Below are 18,248 nucleotides of genomic sequence, written 5' to 3'. Positions count from 1 at the left end.
GAATCTCTTGGCCACTAATGTTTCAGACATTTGTGATTTGTCTTAACTTGTTTATTATAGCATATAATTAGCTCCAACTTATGACTTATTTAGTTAGTTTGCTTCTGCAACAGTCTCCCTTTATCTGTGTTATTTTTTTTTTTTCATTTAATATTTTTATTGTTTACTCTATGGAGAATGAATGTATGCTCTATATTGTGTGGTCCTATGAGTTTATATGGGCTGGCTATAGATTAAAGAGTTTGTTGTGAATGTATTGTTCTGTATATTCTTTTTTTTTGAAAAAAAGAGATAGAGGTCGAAGAGACCTCCTCTCAATAACATTGAAAACCTCTACTTATGGCAGAGAAAACCATGGTAACAAAGGGAAAGAGAAAACAAAAATTACGACCATAAATACACCTACTACCTACGAAGGTCCAAAAAGAACACACCCTCAAAACCTTTCGTTCTATATATCCACGTGGCTACCCAAAATCTGATTTTATCCCAAAGAGTGTCCACTGAAGAAGATGACTCGTCAAAGATCCTACTATTCCTCTCCAACCAAATAGCCCAAAATGTAGCGAGGATGGTACACTGCCATAAGCGCAGCAACCTCTTTCCTCCCTCTAAATGAGAAAGGAACAAGTGCGCACAAGAGGAAGGCATACACGAATCAACGCCGAACTCATGTAAAACTTTATTCCATAGAATACTGGCAAACGAGCACCGAAGAAACAAATGACCCACTCACTCGCTATTGTTTTTATAGTTAACACACCAATTTGGCGACAAGTAATCGAAATGTCTTCTCCTCTACAAATTAGCATGGACACTTAACTTGTTGTTCTGTTTATTCTTTTAAGTTAGTATATGTTCAGATTGTGTACTAGGACTAGCTGCCTAATGGTAATGCTCTGTTTGCTGTCTGAGACTCGGAATACTGATTTATGTATGTATACTGATTCATAACTATATTATATATATACATATATATATATACTAAAATCGAGTTGAACGCCAAAAATGAATTTGCTTTCTTGCTTGATGTTGATATACAACTCGCTATCTTATATATAGCCGCGGACTGGTGGTGTGGTCTTGAAATCAAATGGCTTTGGCAAGCTTGGCCAGAAGAAAGGGTTACCTTCTTTCTAGAACCTTTTCCAACCAGACCTCTGAAGACCGAGGAGCAGGTGAAGGCACTTGGTGTTGAATACCGTGTTGGAAAATTCCCTTTCCTTGCTAATAGCAGAGCCAAAGCAATTGATGATGCTGAAGGACTTGTCAAGGTTTTGGCCGAGAAGGAAACTGACAAGATTTTGGGAGTTCACATTATGGCCCCAAATGCTGGAGAGCTCATTCATGAAGCAGCAATAGCATTGCAGTACGATGCATCTAGTGAAGACATTGCTCGGGTGTGCCATGCACATCCAACAATGAGCGAGGCATTGAAGGAGGCTGCCATGGCTACCTATGACAAACCCATTCACATGTAGATCTTAGAGAACTCAATTACTTCTTTATTCTTGTGATTTTTGGAAATGACTTGCCAAGACTTTCCACCACCAAGTTTCTTTCTCCCGTTATTATATAGCTGCCAGATCAAGTTCAAGTGCTTGAATACAAATTTGTTTTGTTAATTTTCTCTTCGGCCATGATGATCAGATAACTTGGTATGCTGTTTTTCATCAAAGTGTTAATAACTTGGTATGTTGAGCTCTACTAATTGGTCTGTGTAAGGTTTATTATATTGGTTCACCTACAATATATTTCTTATATTGAATAATACTTTTTTTAGGTACTCTTTACTTGAAAATACTCATCCCGCACTTGGTAAGATTTTCAATATAATTCATTTATATACAATTTTAAGTTGCTTCTGCTTACTGCTTAGATATAATGTGTTACTTATTTATTGTGATAGATCATGCACTCAACACAAGAGTCATTATAATATATATCAAACTAGAAACTCCTTAATGAAAATCCATGTTCTACATCTTACTTCAGAATTAAAAAAAAGCTTACATTTTCTACATCTTAAGCCGGTAACTAGGAATAGCCACAAGATGTTTAGCCCTAGGAATAGACAAACCAAACTCCTCACTCATATCCAACTCAGAAGCCACCATACCATCAGGGAGTTCCCAATTAAAGCAGTGAACAAGCTGAGCCACCATCAACCTCACCACAGTCAGCCCAAGCTGCATTCCAGGGCAACCTCTTCTTCCAGATCCAAATGGAATGAGCTCAAAGTCTCTACCTTTCAAATCTATGTCACTCCCCACAAACCTTTCTGGGAAAAACTTTTCTGGCTCACTCCAACACTTGGGATCTCTCCCAATTGTCCAAGCGTTTATGATCACACGTGAGTTTTTGGGTATGTGGAAGCCATCTACTGTGCAATCTTCCATGGCTGCATGGGGAGCTAACAATGGTGCCACTGGATGAAGCCTCATGCTTTCCTTTATCACCATGTCTAAGTAGGGCAACTTTTCTAAGTCTGATTCTTCCACCATTCTTTCCATGCCCACCATGATTTTGAGCTCTTCTTGGAGTTTTTTCATTGTTGTTGGGTGCTTGATGAGTTCTGACAGTGTCCATTCTATTGCTGTTGATGATGTATCCAGAGAGGCTACAAGCATGTCCTGCATAACCAAATTTAACTTGGTTGAGTATTGTTTTTTTATATATATATTTTTTACCATTTTTGTTATATGCAGAGTTTGTATTTGATATATATATATATATATTCAGTATGTTGTTAATATAGATATATATTCTATGTATATTTGTTATCAAGTAGAGAGATTACATTTCTTTGAATTAACAATTTGAAAGAAAAGAAAAACATCTAGAGACTTACACAACCAAAGTTAATTGATATTGAATTTACAGATATTTACATAGAATTCACTTTTTATTATGATTTTTTTTAATGATTTTATATTATAGTTTTTGGTATATATATAATGTCTAAATATATTTTTAATGTATGTTCAAATATTCAACAAGTGTTTGGTATCAGATATAAATACCTTATCTTAAAAATAGTCAAAATTTAGCAACATATGAAGCATATTTAATGAGAAAGTAAGTAGTACCAGGATTATAGCTTTAATATTCGGTCGTTCAATGTTGTATTCAGACTGTTCTGACCCCATAATTTTCAACATGACATCAACAAAATCCTTGGCTTCATGATCATCTTTATCTTTGGATTGAATATGCTCATCAATGATCCTATCAAAGAAGTCATCAAACACCTTTCTAACAGCCTTCATGCGCTTTGTCAAACCCTGCAAATCAAGTGGAGCAAGGAAAGGAATGTAATCTCCCAAGTTAGGAGTGGCTCCCAAGTGCATAAACTCTTGGACAATTGCCTTGAAACCTCTTGGATCTAACTCATCATCAGAGTACTTCTTCCCCAACACCATCTGACAACTCATGTTGGCATTGGTTGTTGCAATCTTGGCGCTAAGATCGACCGCAACACAATCAGAAGCAGCATTTTTTGCAAACTCAATAAAAAGGCCGATCTCTTTTCTCCTCATATCTCTAAAAGAGTTGATCTTGAGAGTACTCAGAAGCTCGAGTGTGCACATTTTTCTCATGTCGCGCCAATAAGAGCCATATGGAGCAAATAACAGGTTCCTTTGCTCCCAAGAAATGTGCTTGAAGGCCTCATGAGGTGGTCTAGAGGCGAAAACAAGATCATGAGTCTTGAGAAAAAGCTCAGCAGCCTTAGGAGAGGAGACAACAATGGTGGGAATTAGACCAAGTTTGATATGCATGATTGAACCATATTTTTGGGACAATTTTTGCAAATCTCGATGAGGGAGTTTGCCTAATAGGTTCAAGCTTCCAAGAAATGGATACCCTTTTGGGCCAGGAGGAAGATGATTCTTCTTCTTCTTCTTCTTCTCTTTGGTTTTCTTCCTTAGAACATAACCAAAACCAACTAGAAAGAGCACTAAAGTTACTACTTTCCATAGCCAATCAGTCATTGTTTCTTTTGGGTGTGTTTAGAATTGAGGCAAATGATTGAGATATTGGCTTAGTTATTTATCCACACAACTTGGGATAAATAAATGGATTTTTATCATGTTTTTCAAATGTAGGATTGTTATTTTATAGTTTATGGCCGACAAGAATAAGACATTTCCAATGTAAGATCTTCATGGCAATTGATTGAGATATTGGCTTAGTTATTTATTCACACAACTTGGGATAAATAAATGGATTTTTATCATGTTTTTCAAATGTAAAATCTTCCTTTTTCAAGCTGACACTTAGCTGTGAAGATTGGATACAAGTGGATGCGATGCCTTTGATATTTTTCAGATAAACAAAATTAAAAATTATAAAAAAGAGTATAGGAAATTTATGTGGTAGGGGATTAAAAAAGAGCCATACTTGTGGGCTCTTTTGTGTTCTCAACCTTTTCGGTGCAATTTTTGTTATGACCGTGTATATTGTAGTTATTTAGAGCACAAAATTTCAGAAAATTCTGAATAATTTACAGTACTGAAAACTAGTTTAAAAACAGGTTGTTGCATGCATGACTAATTTTTTTATGTGCGTGGAAAATAACATGTTTGAACCTAGTTTTCGACATTGTAAATTATTCAGAATTTTCTAAAATTTTGCAGGTTGCTCTAAATAACTACAATAGACACGATCATAAAAAAATCGCGCCGAAAATTATTCACTGGTCAGAAATACAAAAGATCCCCACCGGTGGGATCTTTTTGAAGCCCCTACCATACAATAATATAATATATCTATCTTTAAATTAAAACTTGAAAATTGTACAATATATGTGTAACATATATGTTTGGTGGACTTATTTTGCTGCTGATGTGAATGCGTTTCATAAAGCTTATATCATATATATTTTTTTTAAGTTATTTGTACTCTAGCCTAGTTTTAATAATTTTTTGCAAAATGACATCTCATAATTTAGACAGCTAGTCGAAAATTTAGACAGGTGGTCAAAAAATTTAGACAACTAGTCGAATTTTAGATATATGTTATTTTACAAAAAATTGTCAAATGTAGGCCAAAGTACAAAATCACTTAAAAAAGAGAGGTCATTTTCAAAATTTTCTTTTAATTAAATTGAGTTAGCATATATTATACATGTTCCATGTCTAATTGTACTTGTTGAAACTCAAATTGATTTTTATACTCATTTTAAATACTAAATATACATGTGAAAGTATTATTACTATTAAAAAAAATACTAATATATGAAAATATTATTTAACAAATTAAAAAACAAAAAACTCAACAAGTTCAAATATGAAATGAAGAAATTACTTGTAACGACCTCCTTTCTTTTTATACATATATATAGAGTAAAAACAAATTTTAACCTAAATATGAAAATACTGAAATTCTGATTTTTACAAAAACTTTATTAAACAATACATAAATAATGTTTATAACCTTAACCACACAATACTCACAACTAAATAAAAACTTTATCTTACATACAAATCTTAATACTTTTATAAATCATTTTCGTGGCGTTACTGCACATTAACGTAGAAATGAAAATGTATCCAACTGATAAATTGAAAAGCTTTATGTAAATTACAAAGTTCATGAAATACTTTTTATGAAATATAATAAAACCAAGTTTCTTGTTTATTTATAAAATAGCATAGCAGAACTCCACTCCCTTCAGGTCAGCCCCATATGTACAGTCATGTTGGCTCCACGTATACTCATCAACGATTTATATTTGGGGCCTCTTACCTACAATACAAAGCATTAACTGATGAGCTAAGGCTCAGTAAGCAGAATAACTACCTCATATGCATTAAAATAAACGTGCAACATGCTATGTATTCTCTTTCTTTCTTTCACTTTCCTTTCTTTTGGGCCCTAGAGGATGCTGCTGCCGGCATTACATAGGGAATCACATTCCCACCTGAACATAAACATGATAATAGGGAATTTCCCGCATAAACATTCATCATATAGGGACGTACATCTCCCTCCTTACATTTTTGGGACTTAGGTCTCCCAAGCAGCACCTCTACTTTAACGTTTTCAATAACTTGTCTGTGAACATTAAGCGTGCTTATGCATAATATAACATTCTTGAAAATAACTTATGCATAAGAACAATATGACAGATTAACATATAAAGCATATAAATGCACATAAGACACATAAAATACTTGTATTGTAGATGAGGATTCTACTTACCTTGCGTCTTGATAAAACAACCGAAATTGTTAGCTTCCTGGTAAAAACACAAACTATTAACTTACATAAAATCTACATGATGTAATTTTAGTTTATAATTGTTGTTATTCTATTTTTCTCTTCTTCTTATTTTATTGTTTATTTTATGTCCAGGCATATGGTCATACTATAATTGTCCATGGCAAGATCCTGGTCTAAAAGTCGTGGTCATGGTCAGGGTCATACGGAAATGTCTAGGTCATAGTATCAGTCCATAATAATAGGGAATAAGGTCATATAATAAAAGTCCAAATAGTCCAAAGTGTGACCATAGCCTATATAAGTTTAGTATTATAAAGATACATAAAAAAATAGTTTATATTTCAATTTTGGCATTTGTAAAATATGACGACATGGTAAAATAATCCATATATAAATTTTTGCATTTTAATGGCATAGTAAAGTAATCTATATAAATTTTGGCATTATAATGGCATGGTAACATAATCCATATATAAATTTGGCATTATAGTAAAATAATCTATATATAAATTTTTGGTATTATAACGGCATAGTAAAATAATCTACATATAACTTTTGGCATTATAACGTCATAGTAAAATAATCTACATATAAATTTTGGCATTATAACGGCATAGTAAAATAATCTATATATAAAATTTGGCATTATAACGGCATAGTAAATTAATCTATATATAAATTTTTGCATTATAACGGCATAGTAAAATAATCTATATATAAAATTTGGCATTATAACGGCATAGTAAAATAATCTATATATAAATTTTTGCATTATAACGGCATAGTAAAATAATCTATACATATATAATAACTAAATAACTGAAAATAAAGGCTCGGGAAGAGCTTACCTAAAAGGTTTTCGTAGGCTAGCGTTATGGACAGAACTTCGCCTAGATCTCCGAGGTTTAGAACTTTAGAAGGATGTTAAGAAGATTTTTGGGTATAGTAAGAGAAAGGAAAATGAGGTTTTTTGTGATTTCAAGATGAGTTTTGGAAGGGCTATTTATAGGAAAAACTTGGGATACTATTCTAATAAAATATTAAAAATAATAAGCATAGTGGAATAATAACATATTCAAAATATCAAGCATAGTAATTTGCTTAAGTCATCAATGTGTCACTACTGCATCAACATGTGGAACCCATGGGGTGGACCCCGCTGTGGGACCCATGTGGACCCTACTGTGGGACCCTTGCGGACCCCACTGTGGGACCCACTATGAATAGTACCCGGTGAATAGTAAAAAAATGAAAATTTCCCAATCTTCTTATATTACTTAGTCCAGCATTTTTGACTCACAAACTTTTCTGAAAAAGTTTCTCTAACACCCATAAATTAATTATTCCCACCTGTTGGTTACTTCAACAACTTAGAATTGTTAAAATCCCATAATAGAAAACAACTACACCCCCAACGGTCATGAACACTATTCACCAACGGTCATAAACGGCTAGTTTTTGTCCTATAAATACTTGTTCCTTCAACCATTTATTTGCACAACTTCTTCACCTCTTAACCTTCTATAAAAATTCATCATCAAAACATGAATTTCTCTTTATTTTTCATAACTTTAGTGATTGTTTGCTTGTATTTAGCATCATTCTATGGGTATTATACTAATGAAATGCCCATGAATGTTATAGTTGCATATTCATTAGTTATTCTTCCACTTTATTAATAGCTCTAACATTCGGTTAGCATTGTAATGCACTTAAAAGTATGAATAAAAACATCTTCTCTTATCTTTCATAATTGTTATAATTTGTAAAAAGAAATGGGAGTTACATTACTCCATATATGAGATTTATTCTTAAATTTTGAAAAATATGGCAATTTTTTTTCCTTCAGTTTTTTATGGAATATTTTTTTTATTTACATTATTATTGGAGTTTTCCCCCATATATTTATAAAATTTTATTTGAATACCATATTTTATCTTTTATATATTTTTAGTAGTTAGTTTTGATATGTTTTGAAATTATTTTTATAATTTTAATCTATTTGTATTATTTTTTATCATTCATATTTTATAAAATATATTTTTTTTACATAATTCTTTGAAGAAAAAAAAATTGAGACCTTAATCACCATATATTTTATTCCCATTTCTTCTTATTTTCTTCCATTTTTTATCTTCCTCAATCAACATTTTTATCTGCTGTAACTAGTTACCACTATCAAAACTATTTTGATTTTTTTTGTGATAGTATTCCTATGCCACTGTCAATTTTTTTAGTAATGTGTGGTAACTGGTTATAACGATAAAAATCAGTTTTATTTTAAAGTGGTGTTGTAGTAACTAGTTACAGCTATAAAAATAATTTTGATTTTTTTAGTAATGTACCGTTATCAAAATATCAACTGAATTGTAAGTAGTTACTTAGTAAGATTTGGAAGAAAAAAAACTGATATGTAAAAAATAAACTAAATTGATCATGAAGGTAACTGGTTACAGATTGGTCTCGAAAAACAAAATAGATATGAAAAAAAAAAACCAGTTGCGATAGTAATTGATTACTTAGCCAAACCTGGAAACAAATAGGATCACAAACAAAAAAGTTAAACTTGTCATAATCGTAACTGGTTACAGATTCAGATTAAAAAAAAAGAACCAATCGTCATGGTACTTGGTTACCTAGTCAGGTGTGAAAACAAAATCAGATCTAAACAAACAAATCTAAATTAATTGTTATTGTAACTGGTTACAACTAGATCTAAAAAAAAATCAGATATGAATAAAAAGAATCAGACGTCATTGTTCCCGGTTACTTAAACAAATCTGGAGAAAAAACCCAGAAATCATAACAGATCGTGATTGTAACTGGTTACAGTTAGGTTTAGAAGTAAAAAAAAATTAAATATGAAGTGCGAAATCATATTTTAAATAACAAAACCAGATGTGAAAAATAAGAACAAGAACAAAGAGAATAAAAATAAAACTAGATCTGAAGAAGAAGAAGAAGAAGAATAACTAGAGGGGTGGAGGTGGGTCATCATCGTTGAGGGCAGGGGCGGAGGTAGCATCGCCGACAAAGGGCTGAGATGAGAGAACCAAATGGGAGAGGGGAGAGGAAGAAAAGAGAAAATAGAGAGAGATGTCGTGAGGGAGAGACATGAGAAAGTGAGAGAGAGTTTTATGTATTTATGATTATGGTAATCTATTTTTTATAATCTATGGAATTACCATATTTTAAACATTTTTTTTTCAAAACTTACCATATTTTATATAATTATTTTTCTCCATAAATATAGAAACTATGTTTATATTTCCCATATTTATGTAAATTTCTCATAAGAAATGCTCATTAGGGTAAGCCTCAATACATGTCTTGACACAATTGTCATTAAATTGACCAGATTACTAAAACTTTTTAGTAAAACATACCATAAAATATTTTTTAAAATCATTTTCATCACATAAAATAAAAGACATCAACTTAATGAGCTAATTTTAGTTATGTATTCTTTTTAAAGAATAGTATAAGTTTACTAATCAATCCATTTTCATAATTACTAACAAAGATTTTTCTTACCAAAAAAAAAAACTAGAAAATAACTATTCCATAAAATAAGCAAAAACAAATAAAGCCTCATCTCGGCGTGTGATATTTCTCTCTCTCTTCCCATGGGGCGGAGGAGGAAAGTTATATTGAAGCCGGCGGTGGTTTCCGATGAATCTACAGTGGAGGTTCTCTCTTCGCATGCTGAAGCGACGGTTGAGACGGTCACTGCTGAGGAATTTCATGAACCTTGTGCGGAGTTAGAGTCTGACCGTGGAGTTGAGGAGGTTGATGAAGGATGTACAATTCGATCTTCATCTCGAGCAGTGAATTGGGCGGAGGAGGTTGAGGGTAAAGACTTTCAAAACTTTGCTAAAGAAGTTTGGAGCAAATTCAAATCGAACCAGGTTCTCACTCCTTCGACTAGACTGGATTTCTCTGAACCTATGAAACTTGGGGACCAGGTTGTAGCTAGACTTGATCTGGAAGAGGTGGAGGTTGAGGCGTCATTCTGGAGGAATGCCATTGTCTGTATCGTTCTAGGTGCCAACCCTCCTTTTCGAGTATTTGAGGGTTTCATCAAACGTATTTGGGGAAATCTGGGGATTGAAAAGATTGTGCGTATGAACTCAGGCTTTACTCTGGTTAACTTCAGGGATGAGGCCACTCGAGACCTGATTTTGGAAACAGGGGTTATTCACTTTGATAGAAAACCAGTCGTTCTTCGCCCTTGGACTACAGATTTGGATTCGGTTAGAATGGTCAAATCTGTCCCGGTTTGGATTCGCTTGAATGGGTTGGGATTACAATATTGGGGTAAGAAGAGCCTTAGTGCTCTGGTGAGTACTATTGGCAAACCTATTATGGTGGACAAGGTGACTCAGAGCAGAGATATGGTGAAATATGCTCGGGTATTGGTTGACATGGAGATTTCGGATCATCCCCCTAAGAGCATTGCTTTTATTAATGAACGAGGTCAGTTAGTTGAGCAATTGGTTGAGTATGAATGGCTCCCATCTAAGTGTGCTGCTTGTGCTCAATTAGGGCATATTGTGGCTGACTGTAACAAGGGGAAATGAGGTATTTGGATGAAGAAAACAGCTGATATTAAAGGAGACAAATCTGAGGAAATAGATAATGGTATTGAAAGTGCTAAACAGCAAGATCCTGGTGCTGCTAGTTTAGTTCACAGTGAACCTTTTAGTGCAGTTCCGGATAAGGAAGGAAGGGATGAGCCATTACATAAGAGTACTGAGTTGAAGGTGAATAATAATGCACAGAATTTACATAGATCTACTCAGCTAGTTGAATCTAGTAAAACAGATACTGGTGGTACCTGGTCTACTCCTAAAAGACGTGGGTCTAAACAGGTTGTGGCTTCTCTTAACAAGACAGTGGTAGATCCTAGCAAGGCTAATGTTAGTAATGGTTATGCTGTTTTACAGGAAACAGGGGGAGGGACTATGGTTACTAATTTTTCCTCCTTAGCTTGATGGAAGTTTGTAATTTGATAGGGTGGAATGTGAGGGGAATGAATAAAAAAGATAAGCAAAAGGCTATCTTAGATGTTTGTAAGGAGAACAAAGTTGGGTTTGGAGCTTTTTTTGAAACGAAGGTGAAGCATGAGAAGATTCAAGAAGTTTTTGGGAATAATTGTCACAATTGGGACTATTTTTCTAGTTCCATTATCTCTGGAAGGATATTGATTATATGGCAAGCTAAGTTTGTGCAGGTTGATATTTTGTTTGAGGACCCCCAACTTGTCCATTGTAGAGTCAAAGTCAGTGGGCAAAAGGATATGTTCCTTGCTACGGTAGTGTATGGAAGCAACTCTATGGTAGATAGGAAATCTCTTTGGGACAAACTTGCTAACATTGGGCATCCGAACTGTCCTTGGATCATATTCGGGGACTTCAATGCTATGTTTAGCTTTCAGGATAGGAATGGAGGACGTCAGATTTTAGCTAAAGATATTGTTGATGCTCAAGATTGGATGGCTTTAGGCCAAGTGGAAGAATTTCATTGCTCGGGTGCGCATTATACGTGGTCCAATAAGCAAGAGTTAGGAGACCGAATCTTTTCTAAACTTGATAGGGTGTTTACTAATGATGCTTGGCTGGATTTATTTCCTAAGACGGAAGCTTGTTTTAAATGGGATTTTGTCTCTGATCACAATTTTTGTATTATCAAAAACCAGGAGGTTAACAAAGTTGGAATCAAGCCATTTAGATTCTGCAATCACTGGCTTCATTACAGTAGATTTAAAGAGGCAGTCTTGGGAAGCTGGAATTCTTTGTCTGGTCCGGTAGGGGGTCTGAATCAGCTAGTTAAGAAACTCTTGAGAGTGAAACATGTGCTGAAACGTTTTAACAGGGAGGAGGTAGGTGATGTGGTGTTGGATTATAAGCTTGCCAAGGAGGAGCTTAGTTTGGTTCAGGAGGCCTTAGCAGCAAATCCTTCTGATCTGTCAGTGCAGTTAGCCGTTAGTCAAGCTCAGCAGAGTTTCTTTATCAAATAGAAACGATATTCTTGTTTCCTTAAGCAACAGAGTAAGGTTAACTGGGTGGACTTTAGTGATGAGAATTCAAAGTACTTTCATGCTGTTATGAGGAAAAGAAGGCTTGAAAACAGAATTACTTCCTTTATTTCTGGTGACAAAACTGAAGATGACTATGGGAAAGTTGTTAATCATTTCTTGTCCCATTTTGAGCAATTTATGGGGAGGAGGAGCTTGGCTACCATGGAGCTGGATCTAGAGTGTATGTACCAGGGTAATATTCTTTCAGTGGAGCAACAAGTGAGATTATTGAGACCTTTTAGTAAGAGAGATGTTAGAAAGGCTATGTTTAGCATTCATTCCTCCAAAAGTCCTGGATTGGACGGTTTTGGTTCAGGTTTTTTCAAGGGTCTTTGGGGTCTCATTGGAGATGAAATATTGCATGCTGTCTTAGGCTTTTTCCAGGATGGTTTCTTGCCTAAGTCCTTGAATGAAACGGTGATCTCTCTCATCCCTAAGGTAGCTGACCCTAAATCTGCTAGTGATTACAGGCCAATTGCTTGTTGTAATACCCTTTATAAGTGTATTTCGAAGTTGCTTTGTACTAGGATTTCAGAGGTGCTTCCTTTCCTAGTTCATAGCAACCAAGGGGCCTTTATAAAGAATAGGAACCTTGCTCATAATATCATGATTTTCCAGGACCTCTTAAAAGGGTATACTAGGAAGAATATTTCAGCTCGTTGCATCATGAAGATTGATCTCAGCAAGGCCTATGATACCGTTGATTGGCTCTTTGTAGAGAAGTTGCTTAAGAGCCTCTGTTTCCCTTCTAGATTTATTAATTGGATCATGATTTGTCTTAAAGGTACGAGTTACAGCCTTCTCATGAATGGTAGGATTCAGGGGTCGTTTAAAGGGGAAAAAGGTCTTCGTCAAGGTGATCCTATTTCGCCTCTGCTATTTGTGTTAATAATGGAGTACCTAACTAGACTTTTGGCTCACATCACTGGTAAAAAAGGTTTCGGATTCCACCCTTTGTGCAAGCAGCTTAGATTAACTAACCTTTGCTTTGCAGATGATTTGATCATTTTTTGCAAAGGTAACTTTAACTCGGTGAGATTCATTCATGATGCCTTCAAGAGATTCTGTGATTCTTCAGGTCTCTCAGCGAATAAATCTAAATCTAATATCTTCTTTGGAGGCGTTAAAGATGAAGCTAAACTCAAGATTCTTGATCTTATGTAAATGGATGAAGGTACTTTCCCTTTGAAGTACTTAGGTGTTCATCTTAGGCCTACTAAATGGCAGGATGCTGATTGTGGGGTGATTTTGGACAAATTGCACAAGAATCTTAATTGCTGGGCGAGTAGGAACCTTTCCTTTGCAGGGCGGGCTCAGCTTATTCATTCAGTGCTGCTTGGTATTCGGAACTTTTGGATGAGCATCTTCATTCTGCCTTCCAAAGTCACAGCTGCTATTGATAAATGTTGTCGCGATTTCCTTTGGGGTTCTAGAGGTAATAGGAGTAAGTTTCATCTTCCGTCTTGGGAGAAGGTGTGTCTTCCGAAAAATTTGGGTGGAATTGGCTTTCGTGAAGGCAAGCAGTGGAATGTAGCTGTGATGGCTAAGTATATTTGGGCCTCTTCTAGTAAGCAAGATTGTCTTTGGGTTAAATGGATTAATTCCATTTATCTTAAAAATCATACTATATGGAGTATTCCTGTTAAGCAAGATATGAGTTGGTACTTCAAGAAGCTTCTCAAAGTAAGGCAGTCCACTGACCATCATTCTTTGCAGCTTGCTGAAAAGGGAGGGAAGTTTAGAGTTAAGAAGTTTTATTCGTCCATGTTTTCTGCTCAAAGAGTTATATATGCAGAAACGGTTTGGAATAAACTCATTGTGGCCAAGCATAGATTTATCTATTGGCAGATTTTTAACTCTCAATTGCTGACTAGAGATCACTTGAGCCGCTTCATTCCTATCATATCCTCTCTTTGCCCAGTTTGTGAACTGGTCTTAGAATCACATAGTCACCTCTTTTTGGACTGTCTCTTTTCCCGAAGGCTTTTTGGGGAAATTAGCAGCTGGCTTGGGGTCTTTAAGTGGCCGACTTCTCAGGTGGAGCTCTAGGATTGGTGCCTTTCTGCTACACGAGGTCTGAAGCACCAGATTATCAATGCTGTTCTTGCAGCTACTTTGTATTTCATTTGGAAAAACAGAAACAATTGTATTTTTGAGTTAGCTTGCTATACTACCAGTAGTGTTAGTTCTGAAATTAGGAAAGTAGTTAAATGTAGAATCTTGGGTTTGGGTCTTCTTAGAGCTAGCAAAATGGACAGTTATCTGATCAATATTGTAGAGGGCTGGTAACTGCTTCTCCTTGAGTTCAGCGGCTGTTTCTTTTGCTGCTGTTCTCTTTGTTTCAGCAGCTTTTGCTTTGTTCTGTTTTGTATCTGTTGGTTTTGAATAAAAGATTTCTTCTCTTGTTCAAAAATAAAATAAAATAAGCAAAAACTCAAAAAAGGACGAACTTAATTAAATGAGCCAAATTTATTTTTCCAAAGAGAAACTTTGAGACAAAGACCAATACCTACATGATTAAATTGATCTAAAATATCTAAACAGCGATAAGAATTCTATTGAAACTAATAATGGATGTTCTATAATATTTCTCATTTCTACATCTAAAGCTAAATTAAAAAAATTTCCTCAAATACAACCCTACGTTTAAAAAAAAAAATCATAAACTCGATTTTGATCACTATATATATATTTTAAAAAAAAGACTAAAACATTCATAATTTATTGAAGTATTTTGCTAAGCACAAGGTCCAAAAAGTAATTTATCTAAACATATAGTCTAAATAGTTAATAACACAAAATACAATGTCTAATAAAGTATAAACAAAAAAAATTCTTATATAATATTTAATAAGTAATATATAATGAAAACTTAAAAAAAAAATCTAAATCTTCTTCTTTTTGCCAAAGTGAAGAACCTAGCTAACTTGTAAGTATTTTGCTATGGAAAGAAGTAGTAATTTTTTTTATTGGTTTCAATAATTTTGCTTTATAATTAACAAACTTGAGATTTTTTTATTTTTTAAAGGGGACATTTTTAACCATTTTTCTTATAATTCAAAGTTTTTTCAATCTCTGGTATGGAGAAATCTGTGTTCCATACATGGGAATTAAAATAGTTTTGGGTTGGGGTTAGGTTGATTCCTAATATTCTAACTACTACATATCCTCATTAATGTCTCTCAATTCTACATCTAATGCCTATTTTGTAAATTGATATTAAAATTATAGTAACTTCAAAGATTTCTCCCAAGTAGATGAAGATTGTACAATTTGTGAGTATATGGATCAAATAATTATTTGACAGTAATGAAATGGTGAGAAATAATCACACTTTTTTTTATATTTTATTTCAGATATACTTTTATACAACTTATGGCTAGAACTATTTATAGGCTATACACGAATCACTACATTAAAAAACAGAATAGGAAACGATTCCTATACCCCTAGGAAACCCAAAAGATCAAATCATTAATACTCTATTTCTCTAACTGTCAACACTCCCCCTCAAGCTGGACTATAAATATTGATGAGTCCAAGCTTGTTTACTAGGAAATCAAATGCTTGTTCGAAAAGTCCCTTTGTGAGAATATTAGCTAATTGTTGATCAGTTTGGACATATCTAATGCTGATAATTCCTCCATCAATTTTTTCTTTAATGAAGTGACGGTCAACTTCCACGTGTTTAGTTCTGTCATGATGTATAGGGTCATGTGCAATGCTGAAGGTAGATTGGTTGTCACAGTAGAGTTGAATAGGGGCTTCATATTCAATCCTCAATTCTTCTAGTAGACGTTTGATCCATATAGCTTCACACACTCCATGAGCCATGGTTCTATACTCTGCTTCTGTACTGCTTCTTGCGACCACTGTTTGCTTTTTACTTCGCCATGTGACCACATTCCCCCATACCATTGTGCAATATCCAGATGTAGACTTTCTATCATCAACTGAGCCAGCCCAGTCTGCATCTGTGAACACTTCAACTTTTCTCTTAGTTGTCTTCCTGAAGAAAATACATTTTCCTGGTGTTTGCTTGAGATATCTCAGAATCCTATACACTGCATTGAGATGTCCCTGACACGGATCATGCATGTATTGACTGACTAGACTCACTGCAAAAGCAATGTCGGGTCTAGTATGTGAGAGGTAGATGAGTTTTCCTACCAGCTGTTGGTACCTCCCCTTGTCAGCTGGACTTCCTTCAAACATTTTCCTTTTATCTCCGAGCTCAATTGTGTTTTGCAGGGCCTGCTTCCGAGCATGCCTGTCTCCTTTAGAAGGTCTAGAGTGTATTTTCTCTGGGACACAGAAATACCTTTTTTCCTTCTAGCAAATTCCATACCCAGAAAATATTTTGGAGCACCGAGATCTTTAACTTCGAACTCATTTGCCAACATTTATTTGATTGAGTTCATCTCCTCAGTGTGATTACCAGTGATAATTATGTCATCAACATATACGATCAATACCGCGATTTTTCCACTTCCTAAGTGCTTAACAAAGAGAGTGTGATCAGTCTGACTTTGTATGTATCCAAGCCCTTTGACAACTCTCAAGAAACGATTGAACCATGCTCGAGGAGATTGTTTTAAGCCATAGAGTGATTTGTTCAATTTGCAAACTGTGGTTGTCATGAAAGACTCTTCAAATCCCGGAGGCTGACTCATATACACTTATTCTTCAAGATCCCCATTCAAGAATGCATTCTTTACATCAAGTTGATGCAATTCCCAATCCAGGTTAACAACTAGCGAGAGAAGAACTCTGATAGTGTTGAGTTTGGCAACTGGATCGAATGTTTCCGTGTAGTCAATTCCATAGGTTTGAGTAAATCCCTTGGCAACTAATCGAGCTTTGTACCTCTCAAGAGATCCATTTGCAATGTACTTGACTGTGAACACCCATTTGCACCCTATTACCTTCTTGTCTGGTGGTAACTCCACTAAATTCCACGTTCCATTATGTTTGATTGCTCTTATCTCTTCAAGCACTATTGCTTTCCATTGGGGAGAATCAAGTGCTTCTTCGATATTCCTGGGAATCACAACATCTGATAGACTAGACGTAAAAGCTTTAAATGAAGATGACAATTTTGAATAAAAGATGAACTTGGAAATGGGGTGTTGGGTGCATGTTCTAGTTCCTTTTCTCAATGCAATGGGAATATCTAGATCTAACTGTTTGATTGATGGAAGAGTACTTGGATCTTTTTAGGGAAGTGGTTCCATCACCGGATTGGACGCTTGATTGTGCTGAGGATTCGTAACCTGTTTATTCCTTCTGGAATACACCCGTGTCTATTTTAGGGCATGGCTGGGCCTCTGGTTGGGGGCATGCCGCGGCATGGGAAGTTTGAGTTGTGGCCCTTAAGGGCATTTTTAGCCTTTTGGAGATTTTAAGCATGGGAACCTAACCTAGGGTGCTCGAGATCGATCCCATTACCGTGTTTGGTGGAATTCGATGTCCAAGAGGCTAGAATTTTATCTGGAAACTCTTATAAAACTATTAATGGAATCCTTTATCATGGTTGTGACTAGGTGTTCGCTTGAGCTCGAGGCAGGATCGTGCTCGGGGGTCGTCTATCCTAATTAAAACATTTGGAATTAAAGGTAAGAAAATTGCACCTGTATATGTGGATAGGATGGGACTAAGTTGTAACGCCTTGGATAGCCAAGACCGTTACAGTGTGTACTTATAAAGGTGCAAGACTTGCTAATCAAGTCATTATTTTAAAAACGTGTCACTAAACATGTAAGAGCTAGGGTTAAAAAGGTTTTGGTCTCAAAAGACTCATTTCATATATTTAGACTATTATAAATACGGGATCCCATAAGAAACATAGTTAAAATAAGTTTACAGACTCCCAAAAGTACATGAGTAATCACTAGCCATATTAAGGCAAAATAGACAGTCTTCAGGTCTCGCGTGTAATATCCAA

At 35.0% G+C, this 18,248-nt stretch overlaps 3 protein-coding genes and 1 long non-coding RNA gene across 4 annotated transcripts; 2 read left to right on the top strand and 2 right to left on the bottom strand.

Moving 5' to 3' along the window:
* Window positions 1-888: 888 nt before the first annotated feature.
* Window positions 889-1,786, top strand: LOC133825856 (dihydrolipoyl dehydrogenase, mitochondrial-like). Its single transcript, XM_062258749.1, has 2 exons — window positions 889-934; window positions 1,063-1,786. The coding sequence occupies exons 1-2, from the start codon at window positions 889-891 to the stop codon at window positions 1,479-1,481; spliced, it is 465 nt and encodes a 154-aa protein (XP_062114733.1). The 3' UTR covers window positions 1,482-1,786.
* A 155-nt stretch (window positions 1,787-1,941) lies between these two features.
* On the bottom strand, window positions 1,942-4,066 carry LOC133824805 (cytochrome P450 71AU50-like). The gene is made up of 2 exons (XM_062257778.1): window positions 3,090-4,066; window positions 1,942-2,633 (listed from the first exon to the last, which is right to left on the bottom strand). The coding sequence occupies exons 1-2, from the start codon at window positions 3,990-3,992 to the stop codon at window positions 2,019-2,021; spliced, it is 1,518 nt and encodes a 505-aa protein (XP_062113762.1). The 5' UTR covers window positions 3,993-4,066; the 3' UTR covers window positions 1,942-2,018.
* A 1,326-nt stretch (window positions 4,067-5,392) lies between these two features.
* LOC133821717 (uncharacterized) lies at window positions 5,393-7,885 on the bottom strand. The gene is made up of 3 exons (XR_009887751.1): window positions 7,074-7,885; window positions 6,205-6,241; window positions 5,393-5,748 (listed from the first exon to the last, which is right to left on the bottom strand). It is a non-coding gene; the product is annotated as an uncharacterized LOC133821717 (long non-coding RNA).
* A 1,966-nt stretch (window positions 7,886-9,851) lies between these two features.
* On the top strand, window positions 9,852-10,805 carry LOC133825855 (uncharacterized). Its single transcript, XM_062258748.1, has one exon. It carries the CDS (start codon window positions 9,852-9,854, stop codon window positions 10,803-10,805), a length of 954 nt encoding a protein of 317 aa, XP_062114732.1.
* Window positions 10,806-18,248: the final 7,443 nt, after the last annotated feature.

Source organism: Humulus lupulus, chromosome 3 (genome assembly GCF_963169125.1).
Source record: "Humulus lupulus chromosome 3, drHumLupu1.1, whole genome shotgun sequence".
Classification (NCBI taxonomy): Eukaryota; Viridiplantae; Streptophyta; class Magnoliopsida; order Rosales; family Cannabaceae; genus Humulus; species Humulus lupulus.
The sequence above is the reverse complement of the archived record's forward strand: the minus strand, read 5'-3'. Positions and strand labels throughout refer to the sequence as shown.